Source organism: Rattus norvegicus, chromosome 1, assembly GCF_021556685.1.
Source record: "Rattus norvegicus strain SHRSP/BbbUtx chromosome 1, alternate assembly SHRSP_T2T, whole genome shotgun sequence".
In the NCBI taxonomy this organism is placed as follows: Eukaryota; Metazoa; Chordata; class Mammalia; order Rodentia; family Muridae; genus Rattus; species Rattus norvegicus.
In genome coordinates, this window is record NC_141534.1 from 145318469 (window position 1) to 145332000 (window position 13532).

At 51.3% G+C, this 13532-nt stretch overlaps 1 protein-coding gene across 4 annotated transcripts; it reads left to right on the forward strand.

The window, feature by feature from the left end:
• Positions 1 to 4986: 4986 nt before the first annotated feature.
• Positions 4987 to 11354, forward strand: Isg20 (interferon stimulated exonuclease gene 20). Of its 4 annotated transcripts, none has more exons than XM_087655824.1 (4): positions 4987 to 5013; positions 5292 to 5542; positions 7429 to 7629; positions 10716 to 11354. In XM_087655824.1, exons 2-4 carry the CDS (start codon positions 5315 to 5317, stop codon positions 10836 to 10838), a joined length of 552 nt encoding a protein of 183 aa, XP_087511950.1. In that variant the 5' UTR covers positions 4987 to 5013; positions 5292 to 5314; the 3' UTR covers positions 10839 to 11354. The 4 variants fall into 4 exon arrangements, with proteins under 4 accessions (XP_087511950.1, XP_087511946.1, XP_087511956.1 ...); XM_087655820.1 differs by having other exon boundaries at positions 10790 to 11354; XM_087655830.1 differs by lacking the exon at positions 10716 to 11354 and adding an exon at positions 8426 to 8848.
• The last annotated feature ends 2178 nt before the right edge of the window (positions 11355 to 13532 follow it).

Consider the following 13532-nt stretch of genomic DNA (forward strand, 5'->3'; position numbering starts at 1 on the left):
GAGGGCCTTGCGCTTCCTAGGCAAGCGCTCTACCACTGAGCTAAATCCCCAACCCCCTTACTCCTCTTTCACTATGCCTGCCATACCACCTATGTTCTTCAGTGTATGCTCCTGTATATGGCAGAGGGGGAGCAAGCCAGTCTAACTTATTAACAGAAAGCGCTCCTCATGGGGCATTCCCAATCCTCCCATTCATCCTGTAAGTCACATACCCAGAGAACCAACTGTGGGAACTCTTGTGTACTTATTAACTGAACTCTTGCCCTTCGTTGCCAAGGCCTCAGACTCTGGGCTAGGCCCCATTGTTTCTTTGGATTGTGTGTTCTCAGGCTGCAAGTGCCGGAGAGTTCCTGGAATCATCTTTCTTAGTGCAAACAAGGGCACAATGGCGATTCTTTGTAGTAGACAGAGTTATCGTGCTATATGGTTCCACTGGGGCACAGAGGTTTTCTAAAGAAAGCTTTTGTTTAGAGACTGCCATTGTACACATTCACATCCTCTGACAAAGCTCATACAGAATTCCCCAAAGGAAGAAACATAAGGAAACTCCCTAACACAGTGAGAATCACCAAAGACAAAGTAGAAGGATGCTGGAGAACTGTGGTCCGCAGTGTTGATTGGTGCAGTGGTCACCATGCCGTCCACAGTTCACAGGAATCTCAGTTTTACTTTGAGGAAGGGTCATATCATTTGACCTAGGTTGACTTGAAGTTTGTGGTGAGCCTCCTGCCTTGGCCTCCGTTTGAGATAGCTGAGCTTGCCGGGCACACTGCCTCTAAGGGAGAAGGGCCTCTGATGCAGTTAATTATCTTCAGACTCTTCTGTACTCTATAACAAAACATCCGAGGCTGGTGTTTGATTAAGACTTACATAAATCACAGCCACGGCGATTGGAGAACATGGTGCTGGTCCGCAGGGCTCTGCTGGGGGTCGCTCTAGTGGATGATGTAGTAGCAGAAGCACTCGTGGAAAGGACCACATGGCAAGGCAGTAAGTGGGGGAGTCTTGGACAGTGAGACCACTGTAAGCACTTGCACAGTGCTAACAACAGTTCACAAAGGCCTAGAACTCCAAGAGACACTCGCAAAGGTGGTATGTGTGCCATTTACCCCCACATTCCTCCCACCAGGCCCCACTGCATGATTCAGCCACCTTGAACTGAGGCCCTAGATCAAGTCACACCAGAGCAATAGCATGGACTGTCCTCCCAGTGTGTGATCACGCCCAGTGGGAATTAGAAAAAGCCATCTGAAAAGCTGCCTCCTGCCAGCTACAGGCATGATGGGTGAGCTGCTGATGGGATGTGTCCTTGGAAGGCTGACAAGCTTGCCCTGAGTGACTCCTGCTGTTGCCTGATCAAGGCCTGTGGACTTGGCTTTCGTGTTTGATGCTGTCAGGTGAAGCTGGAAAGGAGCCTGCTAGCTGGAGTCAGGGCTTCCTCCATGAGGGCTGTTAATCACCAGTACCTGGGTCCAACAGAACACACTGTACACTTGGACAGAAGTTCAGCATAATTCAGACGGGGTTCTGGGAGCTGAGGCCCAGCTCTGGGGAACCACACGAGAGCAAACGGAATACACAGTATAACTGCTTGTATAGAAAAGGAGAGGGCTGGAGACTGCCTTAACAATTAGATAATCATTTAATTAAGAAGACAGGAGGTGCACATACACAGAGCGGCCTGGAGGGGGAGCTGCCAGGCAGATGAGAGTGCGCTTTCCAGAATGTCAGGCAGGTGTAGAAGCCTGTTCTTCAAACAATCGCCTCTATCTTTATGGATCAGCTGTGCCTGTTTACAGTTATGAACTACTGATAGCCCCTCCCAGGGGGAGTAGCTGGGAGGGTCTCTGGGCCCTCAGCTGAGATTTCAGCTGCTCCCTCAACCATTTGCATGCAATTCTGTCCTAACAGCATGGGATCTGGGGGGCTTAGGCAGTGATAAAGTCTATAAACAAGGGAAGATTGGTGCTCCCGCTAAGCGGCTACAGGGATGCCACCACCCACACTGGACAAAGACTTACCAGTGTGTTTGTTTTAATGTCTTTCCAGGCTTCTGTAAGTAGCCTTTCACCCACGCTCTATAAGTAAGCCCAAATGAATTCTTTGCCCCCCAAGTTGTAATCTGGTAGAATTGTTCTTTCGCTTGTTGGACTTTGTAAGGAGAAGGTAAACATTTTTTTATTACTCCCAGAAAAGCAATTCTTGAAACAGGGCCGCAAATGCCAAACCCTGAGACATGAACATATGAGAAGGCACCTTCACAGTGCTGCTGCAGGACTCCACCTAGAGTGGGAGCCTAACTGGTTCCTCTAGTGGTCCTCAGCCTGTGGGTCGTAACCCCTTCGGGGAGTCAAATGACCCTTTCACAGAGGTCATATATCAGATATCCTGCATATCAGATATTTACATTACAATCCATAGCAGTAGCAAAATTATGAAGTAGCAACAGAAATAATTTTATGGTTGGGGGTCACCACAAGATGAGGAACTGTATTAAATAGTTGTAGCATTAGGAAGGTTGAGAACCACTAAAGTCTAGTCACTGGTCCTGGCACTGAGGAAATGGTTAACAATGGTCTGAAGGAGGCTTTTGAGACCTTTAGGCCTGGGAAGAGGCACCCAATAAAGCCCCAGAACAAAGCCAGAGCTCAGGTTTAAACGAGAAGAAGCCATAGTTCAGAGAGGGTGCCACAGAGACTGGAAGGAAGGGACAGTGGGACAGATGAAAACTGCCTAGAAATTGCTGAAAAAAAAAAAAAGACATGGTCTCAGAGTAGTCCAGATTAGCTTTGGACTTGCTGTATGACTAAGGATGACTTTAAACTCTTGATCTTCCTATCCCCATCAGCTGGTGTCATCAGCTGGTATCAGGATTATATGCTAAACCACCACATCTTGTTAATGCAGTGCTAGACATCAAGCATGGGACTTCTTGCATGTTAAGCAATCACTCTACCATGCTGAACTACACCCTCAACCCAAACATTTAACTTTTGAAGTCTTAAAGTCAGACATCTGGGAAGTTCTTATCCAAGCCACAAGTCTTTGTTAATGTCTCATGGTTTTGAGGGCTGTTAGTCTATATAGATCTGAGCAAATACATAGACTATCTATGTGGGGCAGTGGACCGTGCCACCAGACAGAAAACGTGGTAAGGTCAAGCAGATTCAGGAAACCCAGCAATTCTCATAATCGAGACCCGTAGGCGTTTAAATCTACTCCCGACTGAACATGACACTCCATTGAGAGGACTGTGACAATCAGTCACGTAAGGGACAACAGCTGAGGTCCTTCCACACGAAGGCAGATGAGGCATCCCTAACGTCCTCCATGAATAAACAGTTTGGACAAGCAACGACAGTTTCCTTCATCGAGGCTTCCCAGGGGGCAAGCCTTTGTCCTACAGAGCCTCGCTGAAGTCTCCTGCAGGCGAAGGTCTGAAGCTAAGCCATTCTGGCTCCAGGCTCATTGTGCCCCGCCCCCGCCTCCCACCCCTTCAACTCTTGCAGTTCCCATTCCCGGGAGTTTGAGAACCAGTTTCTGACCAGAAAAAAAATGGGCTGGGACCCCTATCTTAGGTTTCATTTCCTACCCCCCTGAGCTGTGTGTCCCACAAGCCCAGCGCCCCAGCGGAAAGGAACGTAGCCTAGCGCCTCTGTGTTTTGCCTCCCCGAGGGGCAAAGCGGAAAGCAGATCTACATACATTCCCTGGAACTCTCATCCTGACATGTTCTAAGAGCGCTCCTCTTAGAGAGCTGAGTCTGTTTCTGATCCATGCGTAGCTCAGTTTGTTTAGTAGAATATTGAACGTTCCCTGCATGGTAGGTGTAAGCAACAGGCGGCTCCATGTTCAGGGGAGTTTAGTGTAGCTATAGGAGAAAGGCCAGGGGCATCTAGAAGAGTCCAGAGCAGAGAGGGAAAGAAGCAGACTGCCAGTGAACAGGGCCATCTCACGGGAGCAAATAGGAGGGAGGAGCTAGAGAAGAGAATAGCAAGAGAAGCCCGGTGGGGTGGGGGTATTGCTGGTCTTAAAGAAAATGGAGAGAGCCTGGGAGCTAGCATAGTGGAGGAGTCACGGAGGGAAGAAGGTTCCGGAGGCTAGTGCAGAACAGGTGCATGTGAATAGGTACTGAGGGAGTCTGGAGGCCAGCATGGGCTGTCAAATGTAACCACAGAACTATTCTGACAAGCAGAAACCTGACACGTTTCTGAGGAATACTGCTTGAGAACTTTAATCTGTACCCCAGAAATCCTATAGTCTAGCTTGAGCTGAGCCCAGACTGTCATTTTGGACAAAGTCAGTGGGCTTGCCCTTTTCTGGATGGGGTGGGGGGTGGGGTCTTGGGATTTTTCCTTTTGGACCTAATAATAGGCACCACTCTAAGGATTCTAAGTTCCAGGCTAGGAGACTACAACCCTGTAGGAAGAACAGCCTGGCTTGAGGCCCTCTCAAAGTCTGGTGCTGTTTGTCAAACTCTCCCAGGTGGAGTCTCGGTCCAGCGAGGCACTAAACTGGTAGAAGCCACCAACGACTAGACCCCCTCCTACCCAAACCCCCTCCTGCCCTTCCCAGTACCGGTGCCTCAAGGACAGCATGCTCTGCCCACAGAAAACCTCACAGCGTAGCACACTGGCAGCAGGTCCCAGAAGTTGTGGGACATTTCCCAGGCTCCAATTCCGGAGATGTTTATTCTCTGGGTGGAGGGTGAAAAAGCAAAGAAAGATGTTGCAATCCACTCTGTCCACGTCATCTGAAAGGGAGGAGGGCAGAGCCAGAGGAGGGACAGCCTGATGCAGACAGCCCTGACTCAACCTGCCAGCCCCCTTACCTGTCAGCCTTGAGGAGATGGAACAGCCCAGCCTACTAGGCCTGCCCCCACTCCCCAACTTCCCTTGATAATGAACCAGAAACTGAAACTAAAACGGCTCCGCTTGATGAGTCACTTCCCAAAGTGACTAAAGTAGCTGAGAAGTAGAAACAGAGGCAGAAGAGAACCCAGGGCACTGGGACAGGTGAGAGCAGGTACCACATCGGCGTCCAAACTGGGAGGCAATGGAAGGGGGCTTCTTAGTGGGACAGCCAGACAGGATCAGCAAACTCTGGGACCTATAGCACAGAGAAGCTGAAGGCTGGCAAGAGGCCAGCTTTGCCTGTTGCCAGGTGGCACTGGAGATAATGGGCAGGGCTCAGGGTGTAGTTTGGCAGGGTGGTGCAGGATGCCTGGAGGGTTGTTGGTTCTTGACTGACACCCTGGTTCTCCCCCACCCCCCCCCACCTCCCCATCCTCCAGGACTTCCTGAGGGTCTGAGGAGCATGGCAGACAGCCCAGAGGTGGTAGCCATGGACTGTGAGATGGTGGGGCTCGGGCCTCAAAGGGTGAGTGGCCTCGCCCGCTGCAGCATTGTGAACGTCCACAGCGCAGTCCTCTATGACAAGTACATCCAGCCTGAGGGAGAGATCACGGACTACAGAACCCAAGTCAGCGGGATCACGCCTCAGCACATGGCGAGGGCCACGCCATTTGCTGAAGCCAGGCTAGAGGTGAGTGAAGGGCCATGAGTCAAGTCAGCAGAGGTTGCAGACACCCCCTCCTTCCTCCTCAGCTCCTTCCTGAGGTCTGTGGTCTGCGACTCTCCCGTGAGACATTCCTCACAATTTTGAGGGGAGAACTCCGGGTCTCCCTGTCACAGCCCTCAGCTAGCTAGTTTCCCCTTTGGAGCGTCTATCTGGTCCAGCTTTCCGGTCTTACGATGGGGACATTGGGTCCCCTCTCTTCCATGCTACGCTGCTCTGGTGAGCCTGGGAGATGTTCTGAGGCTGAGTTAGTTCTGACGCAGCAGCCAGAGGCTCCTTGGCTGAAGGAGACTGTGTTCCCAGACTACGTGCTCTGGGTCACTGAAGCCCAAGGTTCTTACCCTTCAGCCTTGTGAGTATGTCTTCCAGACATGTAGGACACGGAGCTGAGCCATGCTAAGGGCTGTCCATCCTCCTCCTGGGCTGCCAGATGCCTGGATCAGGCTGGCTCATCAGCTGCGTAACAAGCAACCAGCCTCTGCCACTAACCCCCACCCGCTGTGGAAATCCCAGTACCCTGATGGTGCTTAGCAAAACACCCCCAAATAGCCCGAACATGAGTAGCATTTGTCACACTGATGCATCTGCGGTTGGCAGGGACAGGTAGAGGGGCAGTGTGTCAGGGCCAGTGGGCAGGAATTAGGTGTAATATTTGCCCGCCCTACGGGATTTTTCTAGGCTTTTCTCCGTGCATGACTTTCCTTCAGGGTTTTCTCAGCCATGGGAGTTCCATTCCCCATCTTCTGTTTGCCTACTGTTAAGATAGGGTCCCATGTAGCTCAGGCTGGCTTTGATCCTTCTGCCTCCATCTGCCCCAAATCCTGGGCTTCCAGACATGTGCCATGGTACCCGGTTTATATGGGATAGAACCTAGGTCCTTGAATGCTAGGCAAGCATTCTGCCAGTTGACCCACACTCCAGTCTTAGTTATCAATCTTTAAAGAGGACTACTACGGTCTTTGCAAATATCTACAATGGTCAGAGGCACTTTGGGCACAATCATTCACTCCTGAGGATCTCCATTGTTCTCTGTAAGGTCCTGCTAAGTCGGGCCTCCTTCCTAACGGAGCTAGTTTTTGTAGCCTCTGAATCGACCCGCCGACTTCATGTGTTAAGACGAGGTGGATTTATTATCTTAGTGTTCTTCAAGGCCTAATGGGACTAAAGCTAAGGAATCTGCAAGACTGGCTCCTCAGGCTCATTCCCAGCTTCCGGAGGTGCTGGGACACCTTGGCCTTAGTCCTTCCTCCATATTCAAAATGACCAACAGCACACAAATTCTCTTCATAAAGAACCCCTAGCCTTCAAGAGTAAGGGCCCTGTGATCAGGGGGACCTGTTCTGGAGCTGTCCCATCCTCTCTGTCCAGTGTCAGGGACTGGATCTTAGAATGTCCCAGCTGAGCTACAATCCCAGCAGAAGTGTCCCCTTTCTAAAATACCATCATCTGGCTAACAATGTAAGTTCCACATGCACCTTTGCCCCGCCCCAACCCCATCCCCGATCTAGGGATGTAGTCACGGATTCTCCTCAGAGGGGTCGGGATAGCGTTCAGGAGGTCATGATGTGCCCCGCCACAGCCGAGTTGCCAAGGAGATTAAAGGATGCAGTCTGCGTGCTGTTTGTTCACAAAGGCCCATCCCATGAGCCACGGGAGCAGCCCAGGGTAGGAATCCTCACAGACTAAGACTGCTTTGAGAAGGGCTTCGGGCCCTGCTTCCCACCCGTGACGAAGGATGATTTGCCCAAGGTCAATTAGCAACCCCAGGAGTGGCTACTATGGGGAAGGGGGAATCCCCAGGCCTGGAGAACCCAGGGTGGACAGTGTGTGAGACAACCTGTCTTCCTGGACAGATCCTGCAGCTTCTGAAAGGCAAGCTGGTGGTGGGCCATGACCTGAAGCATGACTTCAGTGCCCTGAAGGAGGACATGAGAAAATACACCATCTACGACACGTCCACAGACATGCTGCTGTGGCACGAGGCCAAGCTGCACTGCTACAGCCGTGTGTCCCTGAGGCTGCTGTGCAAGCGCCTGCTGCACAAGAGCATCCAGGTGAGGAGCTTCCCGGCCCCTGTGACCCTTCTCTCTCTTCTCCCTCCTCTCTCTCTCCCTCCCTCCTCCCACTCAGGTAAGGAGTAACCTGCCCTTCCTCTTCCTCCTCTCCTCCTCCAAGCAAGGAGTCCTCCTGCTTTCTCCCTTAGTCCTCCCTCTCCTTCCCTGATTCTAAAAGTGAGGATCTTCCTCTCCCTCCTCCCCGTGCTCCCACTCCTCCCAAGGGCAGGTCAGTCCCACCTGGCCTAAGCAGGCTCCGGGTGAGAAGCCTCTGCAGCGTGCTGATTCTAGGCCTCATCCATCCCCTGGGACTCCACGCCAACACTCAAGGAGCCCTTGTGTGGACGACTCTTTCCTCTCCTCCCGAGAGACTGGATGCTTGTATGTGTGATGCGTCTTTGGCTTCAGGAGACCAGAGTCCAGGAAGAATTCAGAAAGTCTCTGAATCCCATGAGTACCCACAGTGAGGGAGAGGGGAAAGCCCCTGGCTCAGGCTTCTTGGTTTAAATCCACAAGGCTTATGCCATGACAGCCGCCCTCCCCACAGGAAAGTGGTGGAAAGCCTGCACCTCCCGTGGCCATAGTGGGACCTGACAGCTGGGGGGGGGGGTCCAGTCCTAGATCAGTCAGTGCTGTTGCTAGGTGCTACCTCCTCGGTTTGTGACATTGGATTCACCCTCACCCCTATAGGAAGAGCTGTGGGTGGGTGTTTTAGTTAGGGTTTTACTGCTGTGAGCAGACACCATGACCAAGGCAACTCTTACAAGGACAACATTTAATTGGGGCTGACTTACAGGTTCAGAGTTCAGTCCATTACCATCAAGGTGGGAACATGGTAGCATCCAGGCAGACATGGTGCAGGAGGAGCTGGGAGTTCTACATCTTCATCTGAAGGCTGCTAGCAGAATACTGGCTTCCAGGAAGCTAGGACTCACAGTGACACACCTACTCCAACACAGTCACACCTTCTAATCGTGCCTCTCCCTGGGCCAAACGCATACAAACCATCACAGTGGGGGACAAACCCTAACAGCCAAATACTACACAGAGGCCCTCCTAGTCAACAATTTCTTTTGTTTGGTTTTCAAGACAAGGTTTCTCTGTGTCGCCCTGGCTGTCTTTGAACTGTCTCTGTAGATCAGGCTGGCCTCGAACTCATAGAGACCTGCCTGCCTCTGCCTCCTGAGGGCTGGGAATAAAGGTCTGTTGGCTCTGCTCAGCTGTTTTGGGGTTTTTGTTTTGTTTTGTTTTGTTTTGTTTTGTTTTGTTTTGTTTTTCCAGCACCGAGGAATCAGACCCAGGGCTTAGAACATAGCGTGCAGAGCGAATGCCCTACCGTGAACTACACCCCTGGCCAGCCTTCATTCTCTTATAGTAGGCTCTGGCTATGCAGCCTGATACTCATAATCCTTCTCCCCCTTCAGCCTTCTGAATGCTGGCATTGCAGGTATATGAATGACCAGCTTCAGTAGCTTTCATTGAGCACCTACTCTGTGTCAGGTGTGCAGGTTAGCATGCCATGCCCCTGTCTAGGAGGAGCTCTTGGTTGAATGGGAGGCCCCCAGGGACAGGCTTTGCCCAGTAGAAGGTAGGGGACAGTGGGGGATAACACTCAGTTGGCAGATTGCTTTTCTAGCATGCACAGAGCCCCATGTTCAATCCCCAGCACCGCAGAAACCAAGCACTGCACGTGCCTGAATTCTAGCACTTGAGAGGTAGAACAGGAAGATCAGAAGTTTCTGGTCACCCTCAGCCACAGAGGCTAACCTTAAAATATGGGGGGTGGGAGAGAGTATCCTAAGGATGGGGAAAACAATGGTCTGCGGAATAAAAGAGTAAATCCCAGCACTGTTTGCAGGACTGAAATTACAGAGGTCTAGAGAGGAAGGAGAGGGCTGGAAAGGGTACATGAGGCCTGGAGTTTGGAGATAACTTGGCTGGGTAAGCGGCTAGTGGCATGGAGCCCCACCCCACATGTGTGGAAATTGTGAAAGAAGCAGGAGTGGGCCTGAACCTGACTGGCCTGTCAGTCTCCTGACCCAGGAGAATGGTCCTGGCTTCTCTCGTAACCCGGGGGCCTGGATGCTGTGATCTGGTGAATCAGGAGCCTTACAGGGATATCCACATACCTGTCCACACCTGTCCCTCCATACCCTCTGTAGCTCTCAGCTCAGGCCTTGTCATGGGAAATCTTGAGCCGGGTCTTAGGCTCTGTTCCTCATCTGCATTAATTATCTGGTTCACTCCCCTCACCAGCTCCCACCTCACTGTCCTCAGAACCTGCCCTCCAGCTCCTACATGAGGGGAATCACCCTGCTGATCACCTGAACCAGAGCTGACCCAGGCTTGCACAGTCAGGTGCTGATCCCTCCCCTCAAGGGCATGAGCCCCACAGGGAGGTTGGTGACTCGCCTGAGGCCCTAGGAGGAGAACTAAAACTGTGATCAAGGCCAGAACTACCCACTTCTCACTGACACTCCCCTTCCCCAACACACACACACACACACACACACACACACACACACACACACACACACACACACACACACACACACGGGATGATGCTCCAGTCCACCTGTAGCTTCCACAGATAGCAAAGCAGTAGACTTCAGAAACCTGTCCTTAGTTTCCTTGCTTGGCAAGTGAGAGTGGTGACAGGGCAAGTCTTTGAAGCCAGACACCACAGCCACCTGCTTATTAGCAACAGGGGATGGGATGCTGCAGCCTGTCTCCCCGCAGGTGTCCCTGAAAAGAGCCCTTGGGAGGAAAGGCAGGCCACCTCAGTCAACAGACATCAGGGAAACAGGCCTGAACAGCCTGCTGCGGCCCCTGCGGCCAGGAGCAGGCAAGACCTCAGCCAGGCCTGGAAAGCACAGGGGGGTAAAAGATGCTGCAGGCGTGGGCCTGGCTCATGGACAAAAGCCCTCACTCCATAACCTTTGCAGCGTTTGAGCCTGTTTCACCACTTCTAAAATTGGGGACGATCAGATGTAGCTCTTGGAGTGTAGGGGGAGGGTCTACCCCATGCTCCGCCTCCTCTTCAAAGAGCTTCTGCTTTAGCGCCTCACTCTGGCCGTGTTTCCCAGGTACTGGCAGTCTCTTGGGGGAAGGAGGATGCAGCTGGACAAGCACTGACACCTCGGTCTTACGTTCTGTGTAGAATGATCAGGATTGCTGGTCTCCACTTGCTGCTGCCCTTCCCACCCTGAGCTGCCTCACTCGCCCACTGCTCACGGGAGTTGCTTGCTTCCTCTGGCTGCTGCCCTTCCTGCCCTGTCAGCTCTAGCCATCCGCTGACACCCCTCCTGAACCCGAGCCAGGGATCCCAGGGTCACTCTGCAGCCCCAGAACTGAGGAGGCAGCCCCCTCAGCCCCCCCGCTCTCCCTGTGTCTGCAGAACAACTGGCGGGGCCACTGCTCTGTAGAAGATGCCAGGGCCACAATGGAGCTCTACAAAATCTCTCAGCGACTCAGAGCCCAGCGAGGGCTGCCCTGCCTGGGAACATCAGCCTGAACTTCATCCTCATCCAGGATCAGAAGCAGCTACTCCTTGAAGGACCATAGTTTTCCATGAATGAGACCTGTTTCTAGCTACAACAACAACAGCAACAACCACAAAATGCAAAAGCAAGAACACTCCGCCATTACAGCAATTCTCTTGCTTTGGAGCAAAGAAAAAAAAAACCAAACTTTAGTAATAAATGACTTTGATTTTGTCTAATCAACCACCAGGACCTCTTTCTTGCCTTTTGCCCAGGAAATGGGCAAGTGCCTCTTCCTCTACTCCTTTGTCCCCCAACCCCTCTCATTTTTCTGTCCTCTTTTTTCTCTTTCCCTCCTTACCCCAGGTTTATTATATTGTACATTGTAAAGTGGGCACCCGGCATGGCAGTGATGGGAAAACATGCTTTTGCTTTTTCTTCGTGAGCCCAGACCCGCCTCCAACTCATGACTGTTCTGACTCCGCCTCCTGAGTGCTAGCATTTCGGGGTGTGTATTACCACGGCCTGCTTAGGTACATAGAGACTTTAGATGTTGTTTTCTTCTGGAGATCGAACCTAGGGCCTTATGGATGCTAAGCAAGTGCTCTCCCATTGAGCCACACCCCCAGCCCTCTCTCCCTCACCCACCCCACTTTTGCCATTAATTACTTTTTTTTTTTAATTTTTAAACTTTATTTGAAAAGGGGCAAAAAAAAAAAAAATCACACACCCAAATCAACCATATTCCAAGAATTCAGTGGCTGTCTATTCAATTGGAGTAGCCATTTGGAACGGAAGCTGCCGAACATCACGTTCACGATATATTTTTATGCGCTGTCCACCAGTGCAAACAAAAACTCACGGCAGAGTTAGAACTAGAAAAACAACTAGCTTCATATCCTCCTAGATGACACGTTCTAGCTAGTGCTCAGCACTTCCTCATTCTATCAGGTCGCTCTCTCTCCTCTTGTCTCTCTTCCTCCTTTCTTTTCTTTCTCCTCCCTCCCTCCCCCCCTTCTCCCTCCCTCCCTCCCTCCCTCTCTCCCACGTGCATGGGCATGGGTGCTCATGCCATGGCCGCCGCATGGAGCTCATAGCACAACCCTTGGGAGTCACTGCACTGCCCCACCACATAAGGTCCCGAGGGTCAAGCTCAGGTCAAGTATAATGACAAATACCTAAATCTGCTGCTCCGTCTTGCCCCACCCTGTCTCTCTTTCTCCCTTCTTCCCTGCTTTTTTCCAGTACTGAGGCTTGAACCCAGGTTCTTTATGCATATGGTAAGTACTATCACTGGGCTACATCCACACCTCACCCCTCTTTTTTCTTTTCTTTTCTTTTTTCTTTTCTTTTTTTTTTTTAACTTTTTGCTTGTAAAAGGATCCTCACTAAATTGCCAAAGTTGGCATTGAACTTGCAATCCCTCTGCCTCACCCTAGCTACTAGCTGGGACTGTAGGCCTGTGCCACTGGCCTTTCTTAGCATCCTCAATCCTCAATGTATATTCAAGGAAGCCACTTTGGAATCTGAGTAACATGAATCTTAAGCTCCCACCACCCTGTTCCCGTTGCATTTACAGGAAGGGGCACTGTTTCCTGTGCTCCCTGCTCTGGGGTCCACCCACCCCATTGTGAGATTGGTGCTTTGAGACTGGGGATGTAGTGGAGCCACTGCCTTCCCTTATTTGTAAAATGAGAAAGTCTGGAGTCTGAGGGAACCAGGTCAGGAGGCCAGTTGCCCTTTAGTAGCTGTGTGACCATCAGCAAGCATCTCGACTTTCCTTTGCTACATTCCCTCTCCCAACTACCAGCACCATGTCTTCTTGGAAGCAAATGCCAAGTGACTGTCATCATTTCTTGGGTTGTTGCCAGACTCTCCACCTGGACTCCCGTCTCTAGCCCTTGTGATTTCCAGTGAAAGAACTCAGATATGAACCACAAAGTGGTGGGTAGAAGACAGAACTTATTGCAAAGCAAGTGCCATCAAGGGGGACAGCAGACAATGACCAAGGAGACCAGTGACCGGACCCACACACCAGGCAGTTTTGTGGTCACTTCTACAATCCCAAGAACAAAACCCTGGCCTTCCTTTGAGGCCTTTGTTCTGTTCCGTGGTGATAGATCTCTCTGGACTGGCTTGCTCTGACTTCCAGGAGGAGGCTCAGTGGTGTGTGTCCAGAATAATGCATTTTTCATTCCTTACTAGAAGGCTCCCCTTTTCATGAACTTCTGGATACTATGGAGCCCATTTTAAATAGTTACTGTCCAGGGGGGTGGGGGTCCCTTTTCTTCTCACAGCAAGAAAAATGAATCTGGTCCCAACCTCGTGACCACCAATACCCACAAGTCCCTGTCCTTTGGTTTATAGACTGCATACGAGGCAGGGTCTAGCACCTAAGCTTTCCAAGTCTGTTAATATCTA

Excerpts from the sequence above, each read along its gene's own strand:
- Isg20 (XM_087655820.1), top strand. The coding sequence starts at position 5,315 with ATGGCAGACAGCCCAGAGGTGGTAGCCATGGACTGTGAGATGGTGGGG. Across the intron at positions 5,543-7,428 it reads TTGCTGAAGCCAGGCTAGAG|ATCCTGCAGCTTCTGAAAGG; the intron begins GTGAGTGAAGGG and ends CTTCCTGGACAG. Across the intron at positions 7,630-10,789 it reads TGCTGCACAAGAGCATCCAG|AATGATCAGGATTGCTGGTC; the intron begins GTGAGGAGCTTC and ends CGTTCTGTGTAG.